Raw genomic sequence first — 26,447 nt, 5'->3', positions numbered from 1 at the left:
GGGTGTGAAAAATACACATGGTATTCTTTGAGGCATTGCTAGCTAGGCCGGTGTATGTCAGTAGGTAGGAAGAATCTTGAAAATTTGAAAATAATCTTGAAATGAGTGTTTGGAGCAAGAAGGCAGAAGTCAAAACTCTGAAATAGTCACCAGAGTATAAAACATAGGTACATGCATGGTCTAGGATCACACCATATTGACAGCTGTCAAACATAGATGTAAGCTTGCCTGATAAAGCTGAAACTAAAGACTGAAGTGAGGGCTGTGTCTTGCAGCTAATGAGGTGTGTAGAGGCACTTCAGCTGATATCTGAACAGATAGCATAGGTCAGTCATTCTTATTTAGAGAAAGGCGATGGCTAGTCCTCAGACCTAGCTTAGGAAGTGAATGTAATCCTCCCCTAAGGAAGATTGCTTGTGTGTTGTAAAAGGCACAGTACTGCAGCTGTTAACCCTAATGACAGGTATCTCATTGTATGAACTGAGCAAATCAATAGAATGTGATTTCAGTAAAGGAATGCTCTGGGAAGGACGCTGAGGAAAAAGTGCCACAAGTTTTGGGAGAGCTGAGGCTCCAAAGACAGGCAATTTTCCTTCCCCACCCTTTCTTTCCTAAATCTGTTGTTTCAATGAGACCTTTTTATAAAGCACACTTTAAATCTGTCTAGGACACCACAGATGTTATCCCAGAGTCCAAAGTCTTGAATCTTATTTTACCTCTTTTAATGGATAACTTTTTGCTATATCTATGATTCAATTTGCCTCTGAGGTAGGATATAAGAAAATAGCCTGCTACAGAAAAATAACATTCCTTGTAAATATGATGGCTATTTACGTAGAGATTAAGCTTTTTTTCCCATGAACAACTGTGAAAATTATCCTTGATATTATTATAAATGCATAGAATCAGAACAGGTATTATCACTATTGTTTTGCTAGTTTGTTGGAAATTAATTCAGAAAGCTTTCAGTTTCCTACAGACTAGTAGGCATAGAAACTAACCTGTTAAAATGGTGATTTTTCTAGCCGTAAATACATGAAATAAACAACAGTTGCAAATGTCTGTGAATATAGGGCATCCTCATCCATTTGAATATAAATCATCCTAATCTTCAGTTCTTTGACGATGACAGTTTCCTTCATTGACATCCCAGCCTTCCAAGACCTGTTGCCAGTATTGAAAACAATGGTGAGAGCAGGACAGAGGTGCTTGTTCCCTACATCCTATGGCACTCTGCTGAGTGTTGCCAGTCTCTGCAGGCTGAGTAAATTCTCACTGAGTAAATTTGATGCTGTCATACTTAATGCAAGGCACTGACAAAACTGCTGACAGCTTCCTTGCTTTGTTGTTAGTTACTAAGCTGCTGACCTGACCCAAATGAATCACGTATTTTAGCTTCTGCTCAGCAAACTTGTACTGACTCTGTCTAGCTTAGAAATCATCGAGAAGAAAAAGGGAGATGATAGTAGGAATAGTACCCATATAAAAATGGAATCCTTTTGTATTGTCTAGGTAGAGTTTCATTTTGCATTTAATTTGATCTAGTTTAGCTAATGTTGCAGGTGCCAATTAGAAGTTGATCTGTACAGCTACTATCATGTAGAGAACTGTCTTCTATAGGCATCGTTTAGTTGGCCTATAAAATGCACAGTGATGGCAATGTATGTCACAGTTCATGTAATAGCTTTCTACCTGTCCAAATATCTGAAGATGTTTTCCAGTTTTCAAGGTAAACCAACAAGTTCCATAGTTGCCACTTCCATGTGTTCAGGATGAACAAGACTATACATCCTGAATGGAGGTTTCCTTTTACTTATTGTTGATTTGCAAGTTATTAAGGTTATGTAATTTAATATTGTTAGTTTGTTTTTTGTGGACTAGAGTGATTGGTCTTAAACAGTTTTCATCTTCTTCCCCTTTTTAAGTATTATGGTTTTGAGAAGAATTATTACTTCTTCATCTGACATGTGTGTTGTCAGCCTTGAGTTGCCACTGACTAACTCACCATAATCATGTTAAACGCAATTACGTATAGAATTCAAATTGCATAAATGCAATTTCATCTTTATAACTTTACATCTTTTTTCTTACTTCTAACTCTTTACAGTCCTTCCCTCAAAGTTCAAAATGGTATTTCATTGGAAGATTATGCCTGGCAATTCTGTAATAGGTACTCTTCCCCATGAAGGCAAAATATGACAGCATGCTTTTTGAAAATCCGTTTCTGGCCAAAGGAATATAAGCAATACCTAAAAGTGGCATTTCAGTTATAGGCACTATGCATTCCATTTCAGCTAGACTGAATCATGGAATCATGTTAATCCTACAAGCCTCAACAGTTCTTTGTGTCTGAAAAATGTTCAGCATTTCACACGGGATTATTAAATACTTTTTTTTTAACCCGCTCTAACCATCTTCACTGCCTTTAATTTTTTTATTTTCCTTCCCTTCCATGATCTTCTTAATTTCCTATAAAATACCAGAAGTTGTAATTTCATTTAAGCATAGGTCCACATAAGCCAAGTCATGGTATGTGGTCTAAGTGAACAAAGTTACAGCTATTTACAGGGCTTAGGTGCATGACTGCCTTCAGACTTCATGGAAGGTGGCCACATAATATCCTTCTGCAACAGGTAAGCAGACCCCTAAGAATGAAATTCCAGTATTTCCTTGGCATGCAGGGCTATATAATAACTAACATCCATCTCTTCATGCCAATCTGCTAGCTTCCAAAAAGATTGAATAATTTTATGGCTAGCAGTACATCTGGTAAAGCAAGGTCAGAATCTGCTCATATTTTAGAGACAATTTATAAAAGGTGGTCTTCGAGTTAAGACAGTGGAAACTGAGTTCTGAGATACCTCTTACTTTCTTGGGATACAGTGGGAAAAGTGCTTAACCTCCATTTCTCAATAGTAAAACATATCTAATCACCTCATGTCCAATTTCTGTTTCAGTTCTTACACATCTATTCATTGAGCTTTTCTTTAGAGAAACATTTTTATTCAGCTCCTGCAGACACAAGAACATTCATTGTGCAATTAGATTCTGTCTAGACTGTTGTTAACAGGTAGTCCAATGCTTATATTCAATAAGATGTGCCATGTGCTAGACACTGGGGGAATTTATGGTGGATGTTCTTACTGAAAATACACATAAGAGTATGCCCAACCTAATGGAATGGGAAAAACGTTTGGGGGAGGAAATGGTGGAATAAAAGGAGGGAGGCCTGCTGTGCTGCTCTGGTGGGCTCTTCCAGCATGCTCTGAAGCTGGGGACAATCTGAATGGATCCAGGCATGTTGTCTCTAATACCATATGTGTGTTTTCTCTGAAGCACTATACTTTAACTCTGTTCTCATATGCTTTATGCACCACTACTGTACTCTCAGTACAGGGCTGGATGCATTTGAGGACAATTTTTAGTATGTTTGGGATATCTTTCTGTAACTTTGTTTAAACAAATATTTGAGGATGCTTTATGGGATATAAACCAGGCAGAGTTTCCTGAATTAATTTTCAAGTCAGTTTTGGAGGGAAGATTTGTATCTGTATATTTCCATGCAGAGCAAAATCCTTTAGCTACAGGGTGAAAAATACAGAGCAGCATCTCAACTTTGGAAATCTAACATTATGATTTTTGGGGGAAGAGATTATAATCTTTGCATGAAACAAAACAGCAGATCAATTTTTTTGCTGGCACAACTACAGACACAAGCAGAAGGGGTCTGCTTGACTTACTGACAAATGAATTAGTGGAACAATCTGAAATGCAGATAATGTCTACCACACTTTGACTTCAGGGTAAGATGTTCCAGGCCCCAGAAGGAAGTTGTACAAAACCAGTCAATTTAATTACCTGTCAGAATGGAAGAAATTATTGCTCAGTGTCTGGCTTTTCATGCCCTGAAACTATAGGAGCTCCTGTGTAGTAGCTAGTTGAAGGCAATTATGCGTGTTTCAGGTGCTGGGGGTTTCTTCTCTTCAGTGCTGAATTCTTCTGTGTACCATGTTTCATAGTCCTGTGACAGTCCTCTGAAAGTATAAAACTCTCAAAGAGTGTTGAATGAATGGCTTTATCTGGTAATCATTTAAACTTGAATTACATTAAAAAATTAATGAAAGCATCTACAGTAATATTAAGCACAGAACTGCAGAGCCAGCTATTATCAAGCATTTTATGACTGTACTTGCTCATTCATCACATTTATAAACTGTTCTTGCTTTGTGCTCTGACACATGGAAACAGCTTCCAGGATTTTCGCATTGGAGGCAAGCTATTGCAGTGGAGATCAAAATGTAGAAGATTTTTCAGGAGAAAAAAAAACTTGTAGTGGAATATGAAACCTAAAAATACAAAATGAGAAAGTTACGTGGAATGTTAAGGTTATAAATGAATGCAAGTTGATCTTTTACTCCACTTAATTCTTTCTGTCACTTCCTGTTTACATCACCTACCAACTTCAGTGTAAAGACTTATGAAATGCAGGTAAATGTATCAAAAAACTAGTATGGGAGCATTTTTCTTCTGTATCTTTCTGTATCTGCTCATTTGCTTTTTTGTTTTTATTGAGTCATAATAGAGAATTGCATTTGTAGATATGTCAGAAGACCAAATAATTTTCCTTTTCAATGCATTTTAATTAATTTTGGAAATTGTAGACCAGATTGTAACTCCTTAGAATCCACAGGTCTTAATTTGTGATTTTTTTTTTTTGTCTGAAACCAATGAAAGCCGGAGGGATTACAGATATATTTACTAATATATTTATGAAGCAAACAGCCACTTTCCAAAAGTAAATGGTATAATTTGCGATTAAGAACAACTGGGAATTTTCAACTATTCAATTATTTTGCCATATCTCATAGTTAATGATATTGAAAAAAATATATATATTATAAAAATGTTGAGTTATTGCAAATTGAAGGTATTTTCAATGCAATACCTTTTTATGCATTATATCTGCAGGCATTTATAATTAAATGTTGGGATCTTATAGATGAGAGTAAATTCCAGTGATGGGAAGAGAATTTAGCCACCTGAAGTTGAAAGTATTTTGTTGTGACACAATTTTGGCTATGCTCTGAAGGAAATTTATTTCAGTTTCAAAATGTAATGGAAGCTTGAAAAAAATTAAATATTGTCAAGCACAGACATCCAAGTTGTTGAGTGATGGCATTCATTACTGAAATATAGAATTGTAATTGGAGTGAAGCAAAGAGTTCTTTTTACTCTTCAGCTGTGTCAGAAAGTGCATATTCTGAATTTTCAGGAGAACAGAAGTTTTCTCTTCAGTTATTCTGATTTATCCTTCTTCAGTGGAGCTAGCCTGGAAGACAGCAGAGTTCTTGCTTAGGCACTCACAAAGAGGCTCTAGCTATGTTGGCCCAGACTGCACTGGATCTCAAAACCCCTTTTCAGATTTATCCCAAATGTATGCCTGAGTTGTAAGTGCTGGTAGTGTGCATACATGTGGCAGGAATTCAGGCTTAGTCAAATAGATGATAAAAAATATTCTTCTATAAACATTTAGATGTCAGCTAAAAATAGTGCTCCAGAAAATGAAGTGAGAATAAGTTGTCCAAGAAGAGATGATGTATGGAAACGGATACATTAAATATTGTAAATGGCTTGTAATACAATTAGTTTTCTGAATATTCTGATGAAAACTGATGTAAAGAATCTCACTAAGTTAGCTTGCAGTTATCTAATGAGTCCAACAGCCCTCAAAAATGTCTTACAAACAGAGTTGTTGAAAACTTCATATCTTAAATTATATGTAATTTATTCCTCGATTTTTAATTCATGCTTTTTTCACATGAACATGGTCACATAGCTTTTAAATTTATACATATGTCCAAACTCACTAGTTTAAAAGTTTCTTGATGAAATAAAATATTTTTGAATATGTAGCTTATGTGTTGCAAATAATCAACATGCCTGTTGTAGACAAGGTGGTTTGCAGTTCATAAGACATAAGTGGTCCTTGAATTGCACAGAATTTTCACTCTTTCTTGATCTGATGATTGCAAAAATATAGAAGAAAGGGAATTATCTATCTACATCTATTTGTCAGTTAAATTGCAGCTTCTGAAAGTGACACTTTTATTGCATAGGCTAGTGGCCAAAGAGGGAAAAAAAAGTTCTGTGAAAGGTTTTTGAAAATGTGAAATCTGTGGCTTACACCTACACCTGGACAATTATTTTATCTTCAGAAAACACCTAGTTAAGATCAAGAATAATAATTACTTTGTGTTTTGTTAATGGACAAAGATGGACAAAAGATAAATCTTTTAAAGGAGTAAAGATAGATCAAAATAGGATGTGAGGTAGGGTTTAAACTTTGGGCTTCAAAAATGGAAAATAAATTATTCAGCATGCATTTCAGCATTCTGTTATTTCAGAAGGTTGACTATAACATAAACAATACTGTTGTAGAAGAAACTTCTTTAAGAGATATTTGTTCATTCTGGTTACAGAGGTAAGCATACAGATTTTTCCTTTAATATTGACTGCTTTTTGGCTGGTTAAAGAAATATGATCTCCCTGCTGTTCATGTTGAATAAAAACAGCTGCACAAATGTCTTTGATCCAGATGATGAAACCGGATTACCTGAAATGTGGTATCTCATTTGGATACCATTGGTGCATTTGCGAAATATCATTTGCACCAACCCCACAGGGCAGCCAACAACAAGAGTCACTTCCCTGCTTTCTTTGCTGCATGACTTAAATGTACCTATGAGACTTTGAAGCCAGATCACCAGATCTGCTAGATTCTGTTCATTAATTTTATGTTCAATATTTATGTATCTTCCTTATAATCAAAGTTCAAAAAAATTATTGAGCATATACAGTTTTATAAAAAGTTACTCCTGCAGAAAATGAGTAGAAAGTAGTGAACATTACTTTAACTACTTCCTACACCACTTGTTATTACAGAAAAACACTGTGCAAAATCTGAAGAATCAGTTAAATCAGTTAAATTAATGTACACTGCTTATAATGTAACACTTTTTATTATAAAATTGGCTTCTGCGGTTTTCATTATAGAGACATTTTTTAATTGCTTAACTGAAGGTTCAGGCAAACCAGCATTTATATTCAGATTTTTTTTCCTTAGTATTACAGTATATAAATACTTAAAGTATGTATGTTTTTATTGGTAACTCTCTTATGAATTACCTATACAAATAATGAAATATCTATTGTACAAATATTGGGCAGTGTGTAGAGAATTATAAGCATCTGAATAATTTGATTCCTGCAGTGTACTCTAAATCTTTTATGAAAAAGCTGATTTCTTTTAAAAATCGGGTCAAGTTCTTTAGGTAGTAATGTTTTATAGTCTGGAAGTGCTGCACTGCTTAGTTTCAATGGAGAAAAGCAAAATGGGAGTTACACAGTATTGTGATGGAAATGCTGACTCTGCCAGTATGAGAATGTCAGAGTATTTAACTTTGACTTTTCTTGCTGGACATACTTAACACCACTAAGGATAAAATTACTTTTTAATTTACAACTTATCTTTCTGCACTTTCTGTAGTGGTCAGAGTTCCCTATTATAATTTCTCCCTAAGGCTATATCTTAAAGTTTCACTTCAGCTGCCATTTTAAATTAACTTTAAGAGTGTGCAGAGAGGAAAACCTCTCTATTCCTCAGTGACTCTCAAAAAACATAAGTTCCAGCAGGATTATGCATTAGAGAGAACCTTGAACTGTTTTTCTTAAGACCCTTGTGCTTACTTAGTCAGTGTACTGTTCAACTCTGTTTATATTTTGTTCAGGGTCATTAAAATCCCAGACACACGTGCTCCTATGTATTTCCATGCATGGAGGATTGTGAGGGCATAAAGAAAAGAGGAGTGAATAGAAAGGCACATTGTGTGGCTTGCTGCTTGGTGTCAGTGGCATGAGCTGCTGCTTACCTGGCATCTGATTGTCCTTTTTTGTTTGCTGTTCTGGTTTTGCCACAACGTAGCCAGTAGAAAGGCAAAGAGGGTTTGAAGCATGAAAAATGAGTACCTAATCACTGTCCTCCTACTACCAAAATATCTCTTCCTTGTCTGTTGACTTTCCTGTCTAGTGATTGTTTCACTGTCTGCCTTAAATATTTAATTGCTATTATTTTAATATACAGGAGATATAATGTAGTTATAAACCAAGCATGGTTGAAGAAAAGCAAGACAAAGAGTGGAAATGCACACAAGAAGAGAAATGGTGGAAAGAGAATGAAGAAGAAAGTAGGAAAGAGCAGAAAAATGCAGTGCAATTTGAAATTGAGCAAGATAGAGAATGACTAATAAAATTTATTTCAGTTATATAAAGTGTATGATACTTTTTTTTTTAATTGGTCAGCCATTATCTTACATCTTACAGTAGTTTCTGTTCTTTTTCAAGGGGACAGTTCTCTACAAATTTGCATGAACTGTAGCGTGGCCTGCAGGAATGCACCCATGGTGCAAGCTGGAAGACTTATTCTGGGGACTGATATGTACACACATCTGCAAACCCTTTTGTTGGTGTCTCTGTCTGTTTTTTTTCCTATTTGCACACTTAATGCATACAGAGAACCTGCAACAAAGGGATAGGGAAATGAGTTGATGATTTTACGCTTGGTACCCAGAAGTTATGAAAGACGTATCTTTTAAAACAATGGTCTCTGTGTAGAGAATTTTCTTTTTCTCAAAGCATCTGCCGTGCGTTTGTTCCTCTGAGTCATTTTCTTTCAGGCTGGGTTTGGTTTGGTGTATTTTAACTCTCCAGAAGTATTCCTGTCTTCTCAGGGCTAGAAAATAATCCTCTTATCCCCAAGAGGATCAGTAGGCTGTATTAGACTGGACATGAGTTAATGCTGCCCTAGTTAGCATAAAACTGGAATTTTCTTGTAAGACTTGCTTTGTGGTTATTTTTCTGTGTCTAGCCATGAGTCCTGGTTTCTTTGGCTCATTTTCCCTTTGATAGTGATTTGTTGCTTGCTTTAGTGATCCCTTCGCAGTAAGAGAGAATGCTTCAAAGATTTGTCTTTGAATCTTTTTCAGTCCTTAGGAGCAGAAAATTCTCCTCTATGATTATTCTGATTGTAATGCATTAAGGCTGACTGCACAAATATATAAAAGACGAAAAAGGGGCATTCAGTCTGTGTTTGGGAAAAAAATACTTCACTTATTTTTACTTGATGACCCTTTTTTGAATTCACAAACTCTGTTGATCCGAACTGGCAACTGGAAAGTTATTGCTGAATCAATATTTGAGTATTTTCTTATTCACCTAATTTTGATGTAATCACCAAAAGAAATTCATGACAAGTAATCCTCCTCTTTTATCAACATGTACACCGAAAAGAAAATACAATTAGAAACGGAAATAGAGTACAACTAAGCTTCTTCCAGTGTTCTCCGTTTGAAATACCTGTGCTCTTGCCAGTTGTGAGTTGTGAAGGTGAATTCTTCTTTCCACAATAAACAGTGGAGTCCCACACCAGGCGTGTTTCCCATGCATCAAACATTGCCTTAATGACAGCTGAGGTAATTTGGTATCGAATTGCTTACTTATGTGCTTTCCTCTGGGGCAGGCAGTGTGTGATGAAGCAGGTCAGGACTTGTTTCCAGTATGACACTGATGTGATACAACAAGTCTCAATCCCAGCTAGTGCTGAGGAATAGCTCCCACTGCTTGAGACTGACCATGTGCATGCGTATGCACAAGTCAAGGGACAACGTAGAACTTGTCCTCCTAAGAAAACAGTTTACTTATTAAATGTTACCTGACAAAAATATATAAATGGATTTTTTTTTGTTTTAGGTTCTCATGCTTAAGACAATTTCTTAAGCACTTTATGAACATAGAACTTAGGAAACAATAGAAAGCTATACAGCTTGCATGAAACTAAAATGGGATCTGTCTGAGAAAATAATTAGGCTTGGAGGAGAGATTTTTCCTTGCAATATGTTTCTGGAAAGGAAAGAAAAATAGAACAAATGGTTATGTAGGGCTTCATATTACAGGCTCTTGTCTGTGATTGTCTAGAAATTGAATTAACTTCTCTCTTGTGCATATTGTTTAAAATGCAGCTTAGAAAAGGCTACACAGAGGTTAGGACTCTGAAGGTCTAATAATCAGAAATAGTAGCAGAGGTCCTCGCACTGGTAGAAGGGACGACTTGTGACAAGAGGAAAGGAGGGGAAGAGGGGGAAGAGAAATGTTAATTTTGGCAGTAGAGCTGACAGAATAGATTTGTCTCCAAGGCAAATAGTTGTAAAAGTAGGCCAAAGGGGTCTGCTGAGTAAACAAATGGAAGTTTGTTAGTTCTTTCCAAAATGATACTTTCTCTATCTAGGTAACAGAAGACAGAAAAAGAACTTGTTAGCATTTTAATTACTGAAGACAATTGCATATAGTTTTAATGCCACTACAAACTGAAATAATTGCATATAGTTTTAATGCCACTACAAAAAAGCTTTTGCCTTCAGGAATAAAACATCTATTGTTCATTAACACAGAGAGCTTGCCCACAGTTATTATGTTATTAAGGGGAATTGTGTTATGTGTAAACCTGGTGGATTTCTTAACTCTGCATTCTGTAATAACCCTGACATTTCAAGTTTTACAATGCAATATTTTCAGAAGGATGCTTTAAACCATTTTTTATTTATGTTAATTACATGAAGTTTGTAATTAAAAAGAACAATAAAAGTGAGGCTGTTCAATTTTAGACTTCTCACTGATTGTTATTTTATAGTATCTGTCATCCTGTAGTGTTGCATGCTTTTCCTAAATAGGTAGGAACTCCTTGGGGTAATTTTTGTTTCTGGGGGTAATGGGAAGTCATCTGATAGAGGGGAAAAAAATTAAATCTGAAGTATTACTGGGATGTAACTGCAAAAATTCCCTCACCAACACATACAAGTTAAAGGAAAAATACCAAATTTTTGCGGCAAATTTTAAATATTTAAAAATATTTTTAACAATTTGGTCATCTTTTACTTTGAATTGACTATCCATAAATTTCTGAGGTTATATTTGTTAATTTAAAAAAAAAAAAAACATACTAGAGTAGAAAACTAAAAGTTTGGGGGGAAGATCCCTTTTGAAGCTTGTTGTCAATAATTCCTCATTTTGTTCTTGTTAGAACAAGATTGGAATATTGGGGTGGCAGAGGAAGAAGAGGGAAAGGAGGGAAGGGAGAGGACATAAAAAAACACAGATTAGGATTATGGAGTGAGAAGAAGAGAAGAAACAGTGGTAAAGATCAGAGTCAGTTTGCAGGACTGGAATGGGAATAACAGCCCTGGCAAGGCTTGGCAAAATTTTTTTTGTTTTCAGGATATAGGGACAATCTGAGAACAGAAGACTGGTTGCTCATGAGCAGTTTTCTTTTAATGACTCTCCAATCTGTCTCTGCTCCCTGCAAAAATGCACAGCAGACACTAAAAACAAAGAATTACTGACTTCTCGTACTTGCTGGGCTGCCAGAGATAGACATAAATCAGGGCATGGCCCAGGGTAATAGGACTGCCTGATATGAGGGTATCAAACAGAAAAAAGGTGGGAACAGGTACATTCATGGCAGCAGTATGGGCTGAGAACACAGAGTAGTTTACACTGGCAAATGCTTGATTGATCTGATGTAAACAAAATTATGCATTGCTTTTACATACTTGTAAGTCACCCTAGATAAGAGTCTGTTTTGTCTGTACCTAAATCCATCCCTTTTGTTGGGATGTATCTTTTTGGTAGTGGAAGATGTATTACTTACATGCATAAAAATCCAGCCCTAGGACACCAGTTTATGTTCTTGATCTAAAGCAAGGGTAAATCTATTTAAAGCGTACCAATATGAAACTTGTGCCATGGGATCATGTTAGGTTGACTGGGCAAGATGGACAAAAATCCCAGAATCCCAGAATGGGTCAGGATGGAAGGACCACAGTGGGTCATCTGTGCCAGCCTCCCTGCTCAAGCAGAGCACATGGCACCGGATTGCATCCAGACAGTTCTTGAGTATCTCCAGTGTGGGAGACCCCACACCCTCTCTCTGCAATCCCTTCTGGTGCTCAGTCACCCGCACAGTAAAGTTCTTCTTAATATTCTGGTTGGCCTTTCTGTGAATCAGTTGCCTGTTGTCTCTTGTCCTGTTGACTCCACTGAGCAGAAGCTGGATCTGTCCTTTTGTTAGCCTCCCTTCAGATACTTCTATACATTCATGATGTCCCGTCTCAGTTGTCTCTTCTCAAGGCTGACCAGGCCCATCTCCTATTCTTATATAAGAGATGCTCCAGTCTCTTAATTATCTTTGTTGCCCTCTCAACAGAAGCTCCAGAAGCTCCATGTCTCTCTTGTCCTGAGGAACCCAGAGCTGGACACAGCACTCCAGGCGAGGCCTCACCAGGGCTGAGTAGAGGTGCAAGATCACCTCCCTTGACCATGTTCTTCCTAATACACCCCAGGACACCATTGGCCTCTTGGCCACAAGGACCCTGCTGGCTCTTGGACAGCTGGGTGTCCACCAGCCTCCAGCCCATACTGATACATGATTATTCCTCCCCAGGTGTGGCAACCTGCATCTGCCTTTGCTGAATTTCAGCTGGTTCCTCTCTGCCCATCTCTCCAACCTGACAAGGTCCCTCTGAAGAGCTGCACAGCCCTCTGGGGAATTGGCCACCTCTCCCAGCTTTGTGTCATCAGTGAACTTGCTGAGGAGTTCTTCTCATCCAGCCAAGACATTGATGAATAATACTCGGCCAAATATCGACCCCTGGGGGACACCACTAGTGACAGGCTTCCAGCTAGACCCTGTGCTACTGATTGCAAATTCAGATACTTTGTGTGCAGAATCAGTGGCGTTTAGGTAGATGGGAGTGATAAATTTTATCAAAATGAATTAGACTGTGGTCAAAACAAGCCAATACACAAGTTATGCAGGAAAAACTCATTTACCAAAACAGGACAGGAGATAGTTTTAAAATGTAGGTGTGTTGTGTACAATTTTCTTTGTATTCAGAAATGTCTCCCTACCTTTTAAACAAAGTTTATTCTAACAAGTCATTTCTTTGTGAAATACTTTTTTTGTTAAACACTTCAAAGCACGATGTGCTGATTTCAGTAGCAATTTAGATTTTTGCAGCAGAGTGTAATGTCTTCTTTTGTGCGATGAGCCTGAACCAATCCTTTATATTCTTTTTGTCTTTGTCTTTCTACATGTGTGTGGGCTGCAGATGGTTCTGTGAAGGAAAAGAACTCCAGAATTCCCCTGACATTCAGATCCATTCTGAAAGTGGAGGACTTCATTCACTAATTATAGTGGAAGCCTTTGAAGACGACACTGGGCGCTATACTTGTCTGGCTTCAAATTCTTTTGGTTCAGATAGCACATCAGCTGAAATATTCATTGAAGGTAAGAGAAAAAATAATAAAATACTTGATGCGTATAAGAAAAGATAATTAAGCTGAAGTTCACTTTTGGTTCTTTATCTTAACATTACATTCAGTATGGTGGTAATTTTATGGTATTCCTCTGCTTTTCTTTAACAAACACATTTTTAACATCAAATAATATTAATCCTGATATTTCAGTGAATGTATCAGGAATCACTGAGTAGATTGCTATTTATTTAGGGCAGAAAAGAGATAAAGAATGAAATAGGAGGAACCAACAAAAACTTTGGCATATCCTTATAAGCAGTACTTCTGTAAATCACTAGTTAAACTTTTGACTAGTGATAGTAATAATGATTTTCCTGGTAGCAGTAATCCCCATCTCAGTTTTGACATATCTGCCTCCCTGTGCAAATATATGTGGCAGCCCAAAATGAGTCATCTTTAGTGTCATCTTTAGTCATGCGTAAATGTACTATAATCCATTATCTTTGGCATACTGATTTTAAGTCAGATTAAAAAGTCAGTCATATTGGTTTTGTCCACAAACAGCTGCTAGTTATTGTCAAAATATTTCCTGACTGCAAAATTAGTAATAACTCAAGTATTATTTTCTCTGAGAAAAGTTAATGATGACCATGAGTAAAATTATTAAGTTATATTTTAGTAGAGAACTGTATTTCAGGCAAGATTATCTTATACCTGAATACCAATTTTAATTCATACATCTCCCAAAAAATTAGGTACTACATATTCTTTTACCAGTTTTGTAACTCATTAAAGTTAATTTAAATATTCACTTGAAAGCATAAAATAAATTGACATAAGAAATAGTCATAAGAAATCTAAATAGTGACACACCAAAATTATTAAATAGATTTTTATTAACCAAACAAAAAACTTTTTGCTCCTAACTAGCTAAATCATGACATAGCCTTTATAGGATTTATTTCATTATGCTCTTTATTGTCAGAACTTTTGAAGATGCCATTGGGATATAATAGCAAAATCCCCAAGACTTTTCTGAATCTTACAGATTTTAGAAGGAGTTTTCTTTACAGTAGTAATCACGATTTCAGAATTACTCATGTGTAGTACAAATACTACTGCTGTGTGAGGTTATAGGGACAGAAGCAACAGTAAAAGATGAATAAAAGTATTCATTCTCTGACATCTGCCAGTATTGCCATATGGAAGTCCTATCTTGAAGTTTTATAACATGTTACTTTCAAAGAGAAAGATTTGTACAAGTCATTAGGCTCATCCCCTGTCATTTTTAAGGAAAACAGGTTGTCACACAAGCAGTGCTTTGTACATTAATAGACTTGATGACACTGATGCGTCATACTTTCTTTTGTGCAGCAGGCCCAGCCATGCAAGACCTGGTTGTTCTACGTTCTTAAGAAATCCTTTCATGTAGACACACTTTGATGACTGGACATTTGCTTCTCTCTTCTCATCTGTTCTATACTACCTATTGCTTTGATTTTTTTTACAGCATAAACTTTGTAAATCAATAGGGGTTTTAGTCCCAGCATTGTTACATTGGAATCTGTCTACGCTATACTGTGCATATTGATTATGAAATGCTTATGGTTTGCATTAAACATACAGCTATCCATATATATGCACCAATTCCTTGAGGAATAATATGTACTGCATAAATGTCTAGAATAAATGTGTGAAGTATCTGTTGTTAGGAAAAATTAGGACAAAGGGAATAAATGCTTTCATATTTTTTTCTTTAAGTAAGCTCAGGGTATTGCCAAATACATACATTATATCAAGACTTCCACTGGCAAGAAATAGCAGAGAATAAATGTTATGTGTAGGTTAATGTAAATAGTCTGAAATGTGGACATCATGGGCAGCAAGTTTAGTCTGAAAATGTCTTGGTACACTGAGTTGCTCTTACTTAAGTTTGAAGATTTGTTATCTGTAAAAGCCATATGTTTGCTTAAGCTTCAAATTTAAAATTTAAGTAAATAAAATTATACATTTCCCGTAAAGCAATGGTACTCAGCATTTTTTTTTCTGTCTTGGCCATATTTGTCTCAAAATTAAGGGAGACAGCTAGGAGCCCAGGGAAAGCAGTGTGCAATTAAATTGGCATGCTTATGATTTCTGTAACTGTCTAAAGTACATAGTTACAGATAAAAAAAACTTATCAGATAAAAAACCTGCCATAGTTTGTTACAGAGGGTTCTCAATTCTTGAAGTGAAATGCAAAAGTATCATAGTTTTTCCTTTGGAATTTAAACATTAAATAAATCAATAAAAATATATGAGATTATTGAAAAAACTTTCTTTTCCAGGTGCCAGTTCTACAGATTCAGAGACTGAAAGTTTAATTTTCCAGTTAAAATCTGGAGCTATGCCACAGTAAGTGTGTAAAGCATTACCAATATTGTGTAAATGTTCTTAATAAGGGATACTGGAAAATCTTTGGTTTTACAATCTGAACAAGCATCTGGGGTACACTTGTGTATGCCTTGTCTTTTTTGTTTCTCTCATGTGATATAAATGTGTAGTATAATAACTGTAAATCATATTAATTTGCTTGTTCTGTCAGAGAAGGCTGACCTCACTCTGACAACACATTTGTTGATACTAATTTTTCATATTCAAAAGTAAACTCAAGTTAACCAAGTTTTCATTTGTAGTCACCCAATCCAGTGCCTCCAAAGAAATATGTAGAGGACTACAATTAAAGAAAAAAAAAATAGTTTCATCTTAAATCAGTACTTTTTATTGCATAAGGAAGTGCAAATTAGCCAGAGTTTGTCTTCTACTCAAACTTCATTCATCCATCTTGATCTTCAGCAGTCATGTTGATCTTTTCAGTTGATAATAACATACTTAAATATGTAGAAAGTACAAGGTGGCTTACATATTAAAAACTAACACATTCTCATTTCAGATCCTATAAAATGCTTCCTGGGTTTTTATTTTTCAGGGCCCAAAAGAAAACCACTTCTGTTTCTTTGACAATAGGATCTTCTACACCAAAATCAGGAGTGACCACAGCTGTAATTCAACCTATCTCCATGCCCAGTCAGCAGGTATTTTTAGACAATTTTTAAATTAGTAAAAATATTTCAGATTTTCTTCCAAGATTTACAACACCTGAAAAACTCTGTCATTTTGAGGAATCATATTGTTAAACTATAAACTAGCATTACTATATTAAGAATTATGGTTTTTAAAAATTAAGTATTTATCCACTGAATGGGACACAAAAGTAAGTATACATATCGATTCTTACACAACATGTAACACAGCATTTAAGCAGCAGACAGATCCAGTGATGATGAAAATTACAGAGTTTATCACTTAATAGTGACTCATTCAAGTCCTAAAAGAATGTACTACAAATGAATGCCTGCAATATTTTTTACCAAAAGTTTTAAATTTTGTTATTAAATTTAATATTGCTGTCATTTCTTTGGGCCCTTTAGAGAAAAAGAAATTTTACTATCTAAATGTTAAATATAGAAAATCATGTTCATTCATTTGTACTAAGTCCTTAGTATCACTGTGGCTAACTTTACAAGTTTACATGTAAATCGTAAAATACAAACAAAATTAAAATCTCTGTCATCCTATACATGGTAAATTCTTTTCCCTTCCTTGAGCTAACCTTGATAAGCTTTGAGGCACCTGGATTTATTTATCACTGCATCAGTGAAGGGATGTAGGAGCAGGAGAAGGAAAAATGCTTCAGTGCAAAAGATTTACTTGAATCTATTAACAGGAGTCAAATCCTCAAAATACTTTCAGGCAAAGACAATTGGACACAAAATTCTTATTGGAAGTATAGAAGCCCTCAAGCATTTGTTTTGATTTCAGAATATAACAGATGTGAAATAGTGATGTCTTCCAAGAAGTATGGTAGAAAGAACAATAAGACTGTGCATGTGAGAGTTTGCATTTTTGCATATACATGGGGGCAGTATATCGAAACTAGTATTCTTTCCATTTCACAGCATTCTTGCATTGCTTTGCAGGCTCAAAGCCCTACTTCATACCTGCACCATCTGGATGGACCCAAGCCTATCTATTCTGCACCTATTTTTACAAAGGTATGTTTCATCCATCATGATTTTTATATCATACTCTTATAGTCCAAAAGAAAATATCAAAATTATGTATCCGAATGCAGGAAGGCTTGATCAAGTTCAAACTTTTTAGTATCAATGACTTCCTAAGAAAATACTTTTCCATTGCAACAGCAAAGTTCTTATGCATTCTACTAATGGATTAAAATGAATATTCTGTATGAGTTTTCTTATGGCTGTGCCTGCTCTCCATTGATAAATCTTTGTAAAATATAGCAAGGTAAGTACTAATTACTAATAATAGTCTTGACAAAGCTTCATTCACAGTCATTTATCTACTGATAAGAACAAATAACACAGGCTTTTTAACTCTGATTTAGAAAAAAAATTGTAAATTAAAATTCATAGAACCAGTTAAGTTGGGAAAGACCTTTAAGATCATCAAGCCCAACCATTAACCCAGCATGACTAAGCCCACTGCTAAACCATGTTGATAAGTGCCACATCTACATGGCTTTTAAATACCTCCATGGATGGTGGCTTCCCTGGGTAGCCAGTACTTGGCAACCCTTTCTCTGAACAATTTTTCCTATATCCAATCTAAACCTCCTTGTGACACCTTCAGGCCATTTCCTCTTGTCCAATTGTGTGTTACTTTTGAGAAGACCCCAACCCCCACTTCATTACAAATTCCTGGAGAGCAATTACATCCCCCCAAGCCTCTGTTTCTCACAACTAAACAACCCCAGTTCTCTCAGCTGCTTCTCATAGGATTTGTGCTCTAAACCCTTTACTAGCTTTGTTGCTCTTCTTTGGACATGCTCCAGCACCTCAATGTTTTTCCTGAGGGGGCCAAAATTCAGCATGGGATGCAAGGTGCAGCCTCACCACTGCTTAGTACAAGAGCCAATCCTTTCTTCTGCTGATCATACTCTTTAGAAGAGAAGTTTCTATTCAGAAAATTCCATTCTGTATTTCTCACGTAATTACTTAAGTCAATATTTATCTTCACAGTCATCCCAAATCAAACTTAAGAACCGAGAATTAGGTAGCAGCAAAAAAAGGATGGCATGCTTCCCTATCTATAAAATACAGCTTCAGTTGAAAATATTATTTCAATTTGCCTCAAACAATGATTTCCATAGTAGTAATTATTATTTAATCACTACTTGCTGAAGCCAGAATGAAGCATTTCTGGTTATTACTTCAGGAAAACATTTGATTAAAAATTAATATGGATAGCAAATAATTTTGCCTGGAGATAAGAGTAAGAGCAAGCCCTGCTCTCTACAGCTGTCTAGCTTGGCTCCAGCATATTCCTGTCTCATGTCTAGAAAGGTCTGATTCTGTCCCTCATAATTCTGCACCCATACTGCAGGGGTCACATGAGGGTGAATAGTGGAGGTGCAGGAGATTAGAAAATGTGGTTACTGTATGGTTAGGAAGCAGGCAATTTCCAGGTAAGAGTGGGAAATAGAAGTCCATCCCCCATCCAGAGACTACCAAAGCAATTAAAACTCTGCTATTTCTTCCTAATGCTCATATCTCTTGTCCTTGAAATTCTTTACTGAAGAATTTGAGCAGCTTAAGACAGCTGGGACATACCAAAACAAAAAAAACTAATTAAACGAGAAAACAAACCAACTATGAAGAATAAAATATAAACTTAATCCAGCATCCTGACATAAATTTCTCCTCATGCCAAGTTCAGGGAACAGCGCAAAGATTTTCAGGTTTCCATGTAACAAAATTCTTACGCATTTGATTAACTAGAGATCTGTGAATATAAACTAGAAAAACTCTGAGCTTAGACCTAACTTCAAGTGCTTTGCTGCAGTAAGGTCTAAAACTTTGTCAATAAATTGCAAAGGAAATAAGACAGTCACTGCAGAGTGAAAAGGACTCCTTGATTTATAATCTTGAGATAGATAACAAAGGTAAAAATAGTGGCTATCATCTGTCAGTTCTGTTACTTAAAATATTGTGTTTCCCTCTGGCTGCAGCTCTTCATTAAAAATCTAGTCTCTTCCAAAATTTTTCACATGTGTACAACGATTTATTACAGCCAGAGTACTGTCCCAGAATCTATCCATACACTAGTTAATATATCCTAATCATATTGGTGTCATCTAATTTTTCTTCATTTGTTACATATGGCTCAGATGAAAAGCAGCTCCACCTTCTAGAGCTGGACCCAAAAGCAGCTCAGCTACTCTCAGGATTAAGTCAACCAATAGTTCCAGAATTTTCATTTCAATTTGTGGAAGAACAAAAAATTGAAAGCTCAAACTACAGTGATCTGCTTGTATTAATTTGAGGAATTAAACACTTCTGCACTTTTCCAATCTTTGGTCTTTTTTAAGAATGTATTTGTAAATAACCTATCCAATAATTTTTAACTATATAGACATATTAAATTCAATCAGAATGAAAGAAAATGTCTGTTGCAAAAATGTAATGACACAATAAAGTTGAATTATGAAGGGAAGCAAATACTATTGTTAAGAATGTAAAGTGCTTCTGGTTTATTTTAATTGTGATGTTTGCATTTCAGGAGCTACAAAATGCCACAGCATCTGAAGGACAAGTTGTAGTATTGGAATGCAGGGTTAGAGGACCCCCTCCCATTCATGTTAAGTGGTTTCGACAGGGCATTGAAATTCAAGATTCTCCAGACTTCAGAATTCTCCAAAAAAGTAAGGCAACGTCATGGTTTAACTTCAGCCAGCAGCTGAGGACCACACAGATCCTCATTCATTCTCCCCCAGCGTGCTGGGAAAGTGAATTGGAAAGTAAGAGTGAGAGAACTCATGGGTTGAGATACAGTTTAATAGGGAAAGCAAAAGTCTCAGAAGCAAAGCAAAACAAGGAATCTTTTGACCCCTTCCCATGGGCAGGCAGGTGTTTAGCTATTCTGAGGAAAGAAAGATTCCATTACCTGTAAGTTGTTTGGGAAGAATGTTGACTAACTCTGAATGTTACCCCTTCCTCCTTCTTCACCCAGATCTATATGCTGAGCATAATGTCATATGGTTTGGAATATCACTTTGATCACTGCAGTTTGTTTGTCCTGGCTGTGTTCCCTCCCAATTCTTTGTGCATCCCAGCCTCCTCACTATCAGCAAGATACAAGTAGCAGAAAAGGCCTTTATAGAAAAAATCTCTGTATTACCAACACTCTTTTAAGCACAGATCTTAAACCTGGCCCAGTACCAGCTACTGTGAAGAAAATTAACTCTACCCCACTTAAACCCAGGACATTTTCCACTCCCTTATTCCATACCATTTATGTCATGCTCAGGTCCCATACTAGCCACGAGATGCTCATGAACCACCATTTCTCATCCTTTGATCTAGTACGCAGATAGCATTCCCTTAGTCTATGCATCATCCCTGTAAAATTTCACAAAACCTACTTTGAGTTCAGTTAGTCCATGTCTTTGGGCTCCATCTGTTGTGATGATACTCAGAATAGGAGAGGTGGTGTGTTACATGGACTTACGGAGCACCAAAGCCAGTCCAGGCCAGGTCATCACTGCCCTTGCACTGCTTCTTGTGAGGGCTTCTGCTCAATTGTTTCACATTGTTCCTGGTACAGTAATTCCTATCACATGCAACTCAAATCAGAGGTTACAACAATTTAAAAGTATTGCCATTACGATCTTCACCCATGGTCCCACTGGACCCTAACATTGGATTTAACATTACAATTAACTCCTCTCCTTGTTTCTAGCCTAGCTAGCAACAAGAGGTTCTGGCTGTCTTCACCTCAGTCAATTCCAGATGTAGTGGACACCACTCCAAGTGAAAGGCAACTTGGCCTGCACTCTGCTGCCAAAGGGGCTGAGGAAAAACACATTGTAATGTGATGCCACACAATTGTGGCATCCCACTTGACTGCCTTTGACTCCAGTTCATCTTGAAGTTCTAGCACATCTGGCACAGCTGCACTCAGCCAAAATCAGCTCAGGCAATAATCTGAAGTGGCTGTTTTTAACACAGGATGGAAAAAGATCGTGAAATTAGTCTGTCAGGATTAGGTTTTGGACAGAGTCCTTTCCTCTTCCCATTTCAGTGCTAATGGCTAGAAGTAATAACTGAACTGCTGCTACTGACAAACAATTTAAATATTGCTGATTTTGTAATGTCTGTACAGGTTCTCTACTTATTTACAGTATTTCAGTATAATATGTTAATTCAGTACACTGATATTTATTAATGTAATCTCTAACAAATTTTTCTCGTTTGTTTTCCTTCCTTGTGATGTGATATGCAGAGCCACGATCTGCAACTGAACCTGGTAAGAATCATATGAAAAAATAATCTCTTGATTCACTAGCTCTTTGAGTTTGTACTGAAGCCATAAATAGACAAGTGTTTCTGCTGAACAGTGGTAAACTGAAACCCCCTTAAAGACAATGCTGCTTTATCACACCTCCCATACTGTACTCTGTCCTTTACATCAATTCCTTTATTAGTTAAACAGTAAATTCCATTTAGACCAGCAAGGGGAGTAAATGGTTTGCTTGCTACTGAGGGAAAAAGGACAAGTCCCACAAAATTCCATTACCCAAATGGTGCTTGTAAGAATTACATAACACCCAACCACTAAGTGCTAGTTTTACCAATCCAGCTTGGCAGATGTGATGTATCTTAAACACAAGTAAAACCTGATCCTAAAAAAAAAAAAAAGGCACCGACTCAATTTTTCTAGCCTATTCACAAGATAAAAGTCCTAGATTTCAACAAGTAAAAAGTGTTCTTCCAGCTGCAAGTTTTCTCTGTCTGCTTCATTTTCCCATTCTACATCATTATATGCTGGGGGGAAGTTCTTGAATAGTAAGTGGATGCTGAAAGACTGAGAATGTTTTTTAATGTTTCTATCTCAAACATGTAGAAGAGAAGACACCAATACAGTCTGAACTTTCCTTTAAGAGGGTGGCCTGTTGTACATGAATATTCTTGAATTAGGAGAGAGTTTTAATTATGACACTGAAAAAAACAGAAAAGTTTTCTATCTTAGATCTGACTATTTCCAAAGAGTCTGTGAAGGATGCTGTTGGTGGGGGGATGCTTTAAGTCTGAGGGTTTGAATTGACAGCAGGACAGACCTAGCAGCTGAGAGATATTTGTAAAGTAGCACTGTGACTATGAGGATACAGGCTAGGAAAAGTGCAACTTTCTTTAATTTTCAGGGAAGTGAAAGGAAGGAAAGAGGGAAAAATCTTTTCTTTGTCAGCTATTCATCATTTTCTTGCTACTTCACAAAATTGTTATATACCTATTTTACCTCATGTCCATTATACATCTATAGGCTGCACACACACATAGGTGTGCATGCTCTATCCTAACAGTTAATACTGTAACTCATGGTGTGCAACATCATCAGCTCTAGCATTAGCTGATGCCCTGAATATGTGTGACTGAATGATTTGATTTGTGGAGACTGGAAATGTGAGCTATATGAAGGAAAAAAGAGTATTGGAAAACCACATAACCTCTACTGAGGAATTAAAACATGTTCCAAGTGCTAGCAATGGACTATTAGTATTTTATAGTCATAACACAAACTTTAGGGTTTAAATATTGTAAGTTAGGATACAAAACAATTTGAAGAGAGTTTTAATATCATATCAAGCCTTTGGATATGAAAATAAATAAAAGATATTACATTTGTGTTGAAATTAGATTAATTCTATATCTTTCTTAGAACACTTTCCTGTAATTTATATTACAAAATAAGTTTCCCAGTTTAGCTGTTTTCTTGATATCTTAATTGGTTGACTTTTTTCCCCTTCTCAGAGGAACCTTTCTCCTCTGAAAGTACCAAAATCTTTTCTAGGTTTAATCTATCAACATTATCAGAATCATATCTGGTTCATTCTTACTAGGAGCTTCTTTCCTAAAAAATCACTTGAACTGTGTTCAATTTGTCCTTTAAAATGGTAGATAGTATCTGAAAGGAGTGAAATTTCACACAAAAGTTTCTACAAAGTATAAATTTACCAGACTATCTTAGAGTTTTTATATCCAATTTAAGACTCTTCTGTCAAAACTCATAGTCATGAATGTTTGTTTAGTTCTGGTATTTTTTTTTACCCTTTCACCCTCTTTAATAAACCTAATGTGCATAATGTTAGATGAACCAAATATTTTAGAGTAGGAATGCAGCATCATCTAGTAGAAAGGAGAAGCACTTTTTTCCTAGAAAGAAAAGGTTTCCTTTGTGTGAATAGTTGAGTGCTAGAAGATTTTTTTCACAAACTAATTTTCATATTGTTAGTTGAGAGGTTTGTGTAGTCTCTCTGACAATTATTGCTATGGAAGAAGTAAGAATGTTGCTATTAGTTCATGAAACTATTAACTTGCTTTCATAACTGCTGCCTGAAATAGGAAACAGAAGGTGAGATTCTGAGTCCAAAGAGATCATCACTTTGCCAGCCCTCTCATATACCTGCACTATCATTTTGAAAGTGCTGAACATTCTCCTTCCCATTTCTAGGGAGCTGGCTGACCCTGAGAGAAACATGAAGTCTTCTAAAGGGTACTAGGGAACGCATTCTTACTTGAAAGGTGTATTTTTTGAGCCATCTCAAGTACAGAAAAGTTATTTAATGTCGAGGTATCTCATACTATTCTCAAGGGAGCTGGCAAGACAAAAATAGGAAGACAGAACAGTTTTGGTATCTGTATTGTTGCAGTTTTATAGACATAACAGTAGTGAGTGCCTAACTGCAGTCTGGCTGGTTTGTTGTTGGATTATTTCTTTTTTCATGCTTTTAATTATGCAATATGTATTTATGAGCACCTTCTAGTGCTTTTGTTCTGTGAAAGAATTTCAGTTTGGTATTTTGTTTTCCCTGCAATCATGGAGCTAAGTACTATACTATCCCTTAAGATTTGTACACTTTTTTCCTACTAAGCCCTATTAAATAATGTAGTATCTTAAAAGTGCAGTGTCTTACACACTACAGAAATTAATGGCAGTACATTTACTGGCTTATTTGTGAGGAATTGGCATTGTGCGTGCATAGGGAATGTAAATAAAGTTTGGGGAAAATGTAAATATTTTCTTTTGGCATAAATAATGAGCAATGTTTTATATATTAGTGGTACCCCTAGTAATAAGTAACACTGGGTTTTAGGATGTGATGAAAAATCTTAACATTTGTACAACAGGAAGCTGGATATGGGTACCAGAAATGTAATAGATGCAGCACTGGTTTGTGATGTAATTTAAACTCTTAGAAGCCAGACTAAACAATGCCTTCAGAGGAAATTTTTCATGAGCAAACACATAAGTGCTATTCAATGCATATGGTTAATACATATGCAAGATTGACATGGAAACATGCATATTCTAGATAAATATTCAGAATTTTGAAAGATGGACATGTTTTCTAAAAATTTTTTGAAGTGTAAAACATGCATGGAATTTTACATAAATTGTAACAAGTTGTAGTGTGACTTTAACTGCTGGTTGTCAACCAAAATCCAACCATCAATAAACACTATAGCACTCAATAACACTGGCTGTCCTTTGATAGGTCAGTACTAATGATTTAAAGGAAAAATATTCAATGAACTCACACAGGTAAGAAATTAGGAAGCAAAGGGGGTTTTTTGTCTACTTTTTTTTTGTTACACTCTATCTACTCTAATGTGTTTTGCACTCCTTTTTCTGTCTAGACAGAAACCAGTTTGCATTGCAAATCCCTCCAGATTGCTTTGTGAATTAATAGCTAGTCAGATTACTCAAAGCCAACATCGCAGTTTGTCAAATTACCTGTTCTATACTTCTTTCTTGGATATTTTGACTTTAAACTGATGAATCTTTCAAAAGCAGGCTGCCTGAGAATGAAAAATCCCATGGAATCACTTGCCAGCTGTTGATATTTTGACCATTACTCAGCTGTCTGGAGAAAGCCACAAACTGTATTGAATTACATTAGAACAATTGTCTAACAGCATGTAAGAAGCAAACTGTATGAAGTAATTTTGCTTAAATTGCCAGGGAATTGCCACATATACATGCTTTTTTTTCGTAAGCACAATACTGTGTATGTTCACAAAACACATCTCAAAAGATAGTCATCACTTCTCTTGGATTGCGCTTTCTTGTTTCCTGTTTTACTGCTGTGTTCCAGAGTCTCCGCTCTAAGTAACTCCTTTAGAAATTCCCTCCTATTTCTACATAACATTTGAAACAGAAAATACATGGCAAATGTTACAGAAATCCATGTTGCTTCCCTGCACCAAGAAAATCACCTTTCTGGTAGCTGATGAAATTCAAAACAGAAGGTTTGGTAGGTTAGCATGCACGCCAGATCCTTGCACTCTTTAGTGAAAACAAGAGAATTACGACTAAGGATCTGTCTTCTTTCACTGCTGAGAAGCAAACAAGGGCTTGGAGAGAGCAGTCTTCTATGAGCCATATTTCAAGAGGTCAGATTAAGAGAAAAACTGGAAATAGGCTAAAATTCCCCTTCATTTAGGGTGGTCTGATCAATTTGCATATTATTGCTTGTCAATTAAATTTTCAACTGTACTCTGTGCTCCCAAGATACCTACAGAATTCTGTCCCTGTCAGTGACCTCATCTGAAGTCGGACTGCTACAACTATCCTTGCTTGTTGATGCTTCCAAATTCAAAGTAAACAACTGGTCTGTTTTGTACTATGTGATTTAAAAAAACCCCACCACTCTCATTCCTCTCCAACTGTAAACATTTAAATCTTTTTGGAGTGCATTAATATTCATATTTATACCTAACTTAACTTCCAAGTGGCTTAGGCATCTACAGTATCATAACTGCCTTAGAGTAAGCTTTAGCATGAACTTTTCCTTGACAGTGATAAATGGATTAATTTCTCCTCAAACGCGAACAATGTTTAGGGGTCTAAAGTTTTTGTTGCCATAGCAGTGTTCCCATTTATTTAACCCAATATGGCTAGATAGCAGACATCTTGAGTATTGATTAGATATTGTGTAATCTAGGCTCTCAACTCTAAAA

At 36.1% G+C, this 26,447-nt stretch overlaps 1 protein-coding gene across 7 annotated transcripts in view; it reads left to right on the top strand.

The window, feature by feature from the left end:
• Positions 1-26,447, top strand: part of PALLD (palladin, cytoskeletal associated protein) — a 187,394-nt gene that overhangs the window by 48,740 nt on the left and 112,207 nt on the right. For all 7 annotated transcript variants that reach the window (XM_063156235.1, XM_063156236.1, XM_063156239.1 and 4 more), the window contains 6 exons: positions 13,218-13,396; positions 15,693-15,759; positions 16,334-16,439; positions 17,385-17,459; positions 19,990-20,131; positions 21,712-21,735. In XM_063156235.1, coding sequence (XP_063012305.1) covers positions 13,218-13,396; positions 15,693-15,759; positions 16,334-16,439; positions 17,385-17,459; positions 19,990-20,131; positions 21,712-21,735 — 593 coding nt within the window. The remainder of the gene's footprint in view (positions 1-13,217; positions 13,397-15,692; positions 15,760-16,333; positions 16,440-17,384; positions 17,460-19,989; positions 20,132-21,711; positions 21,736-26,447) is intronic.

Source organism: Melospiza melodia, chromosome 5 (genome assembly GCF_035770615.1).
Source record: "Melospiza melodia melodia isolate bMelMel2 chromosome 5, bMelMel2.pri, whole genome shotgun sequence".
Lineage (NCBI taxonomy): Eukaryota > Metazoa > Chordata > Aves > Passeriformes > Passerellidae > Melospiza > Melospiza melodia.
This window is presented reverse-complemented; position numbering and strand designations above follow the sequence as displayed.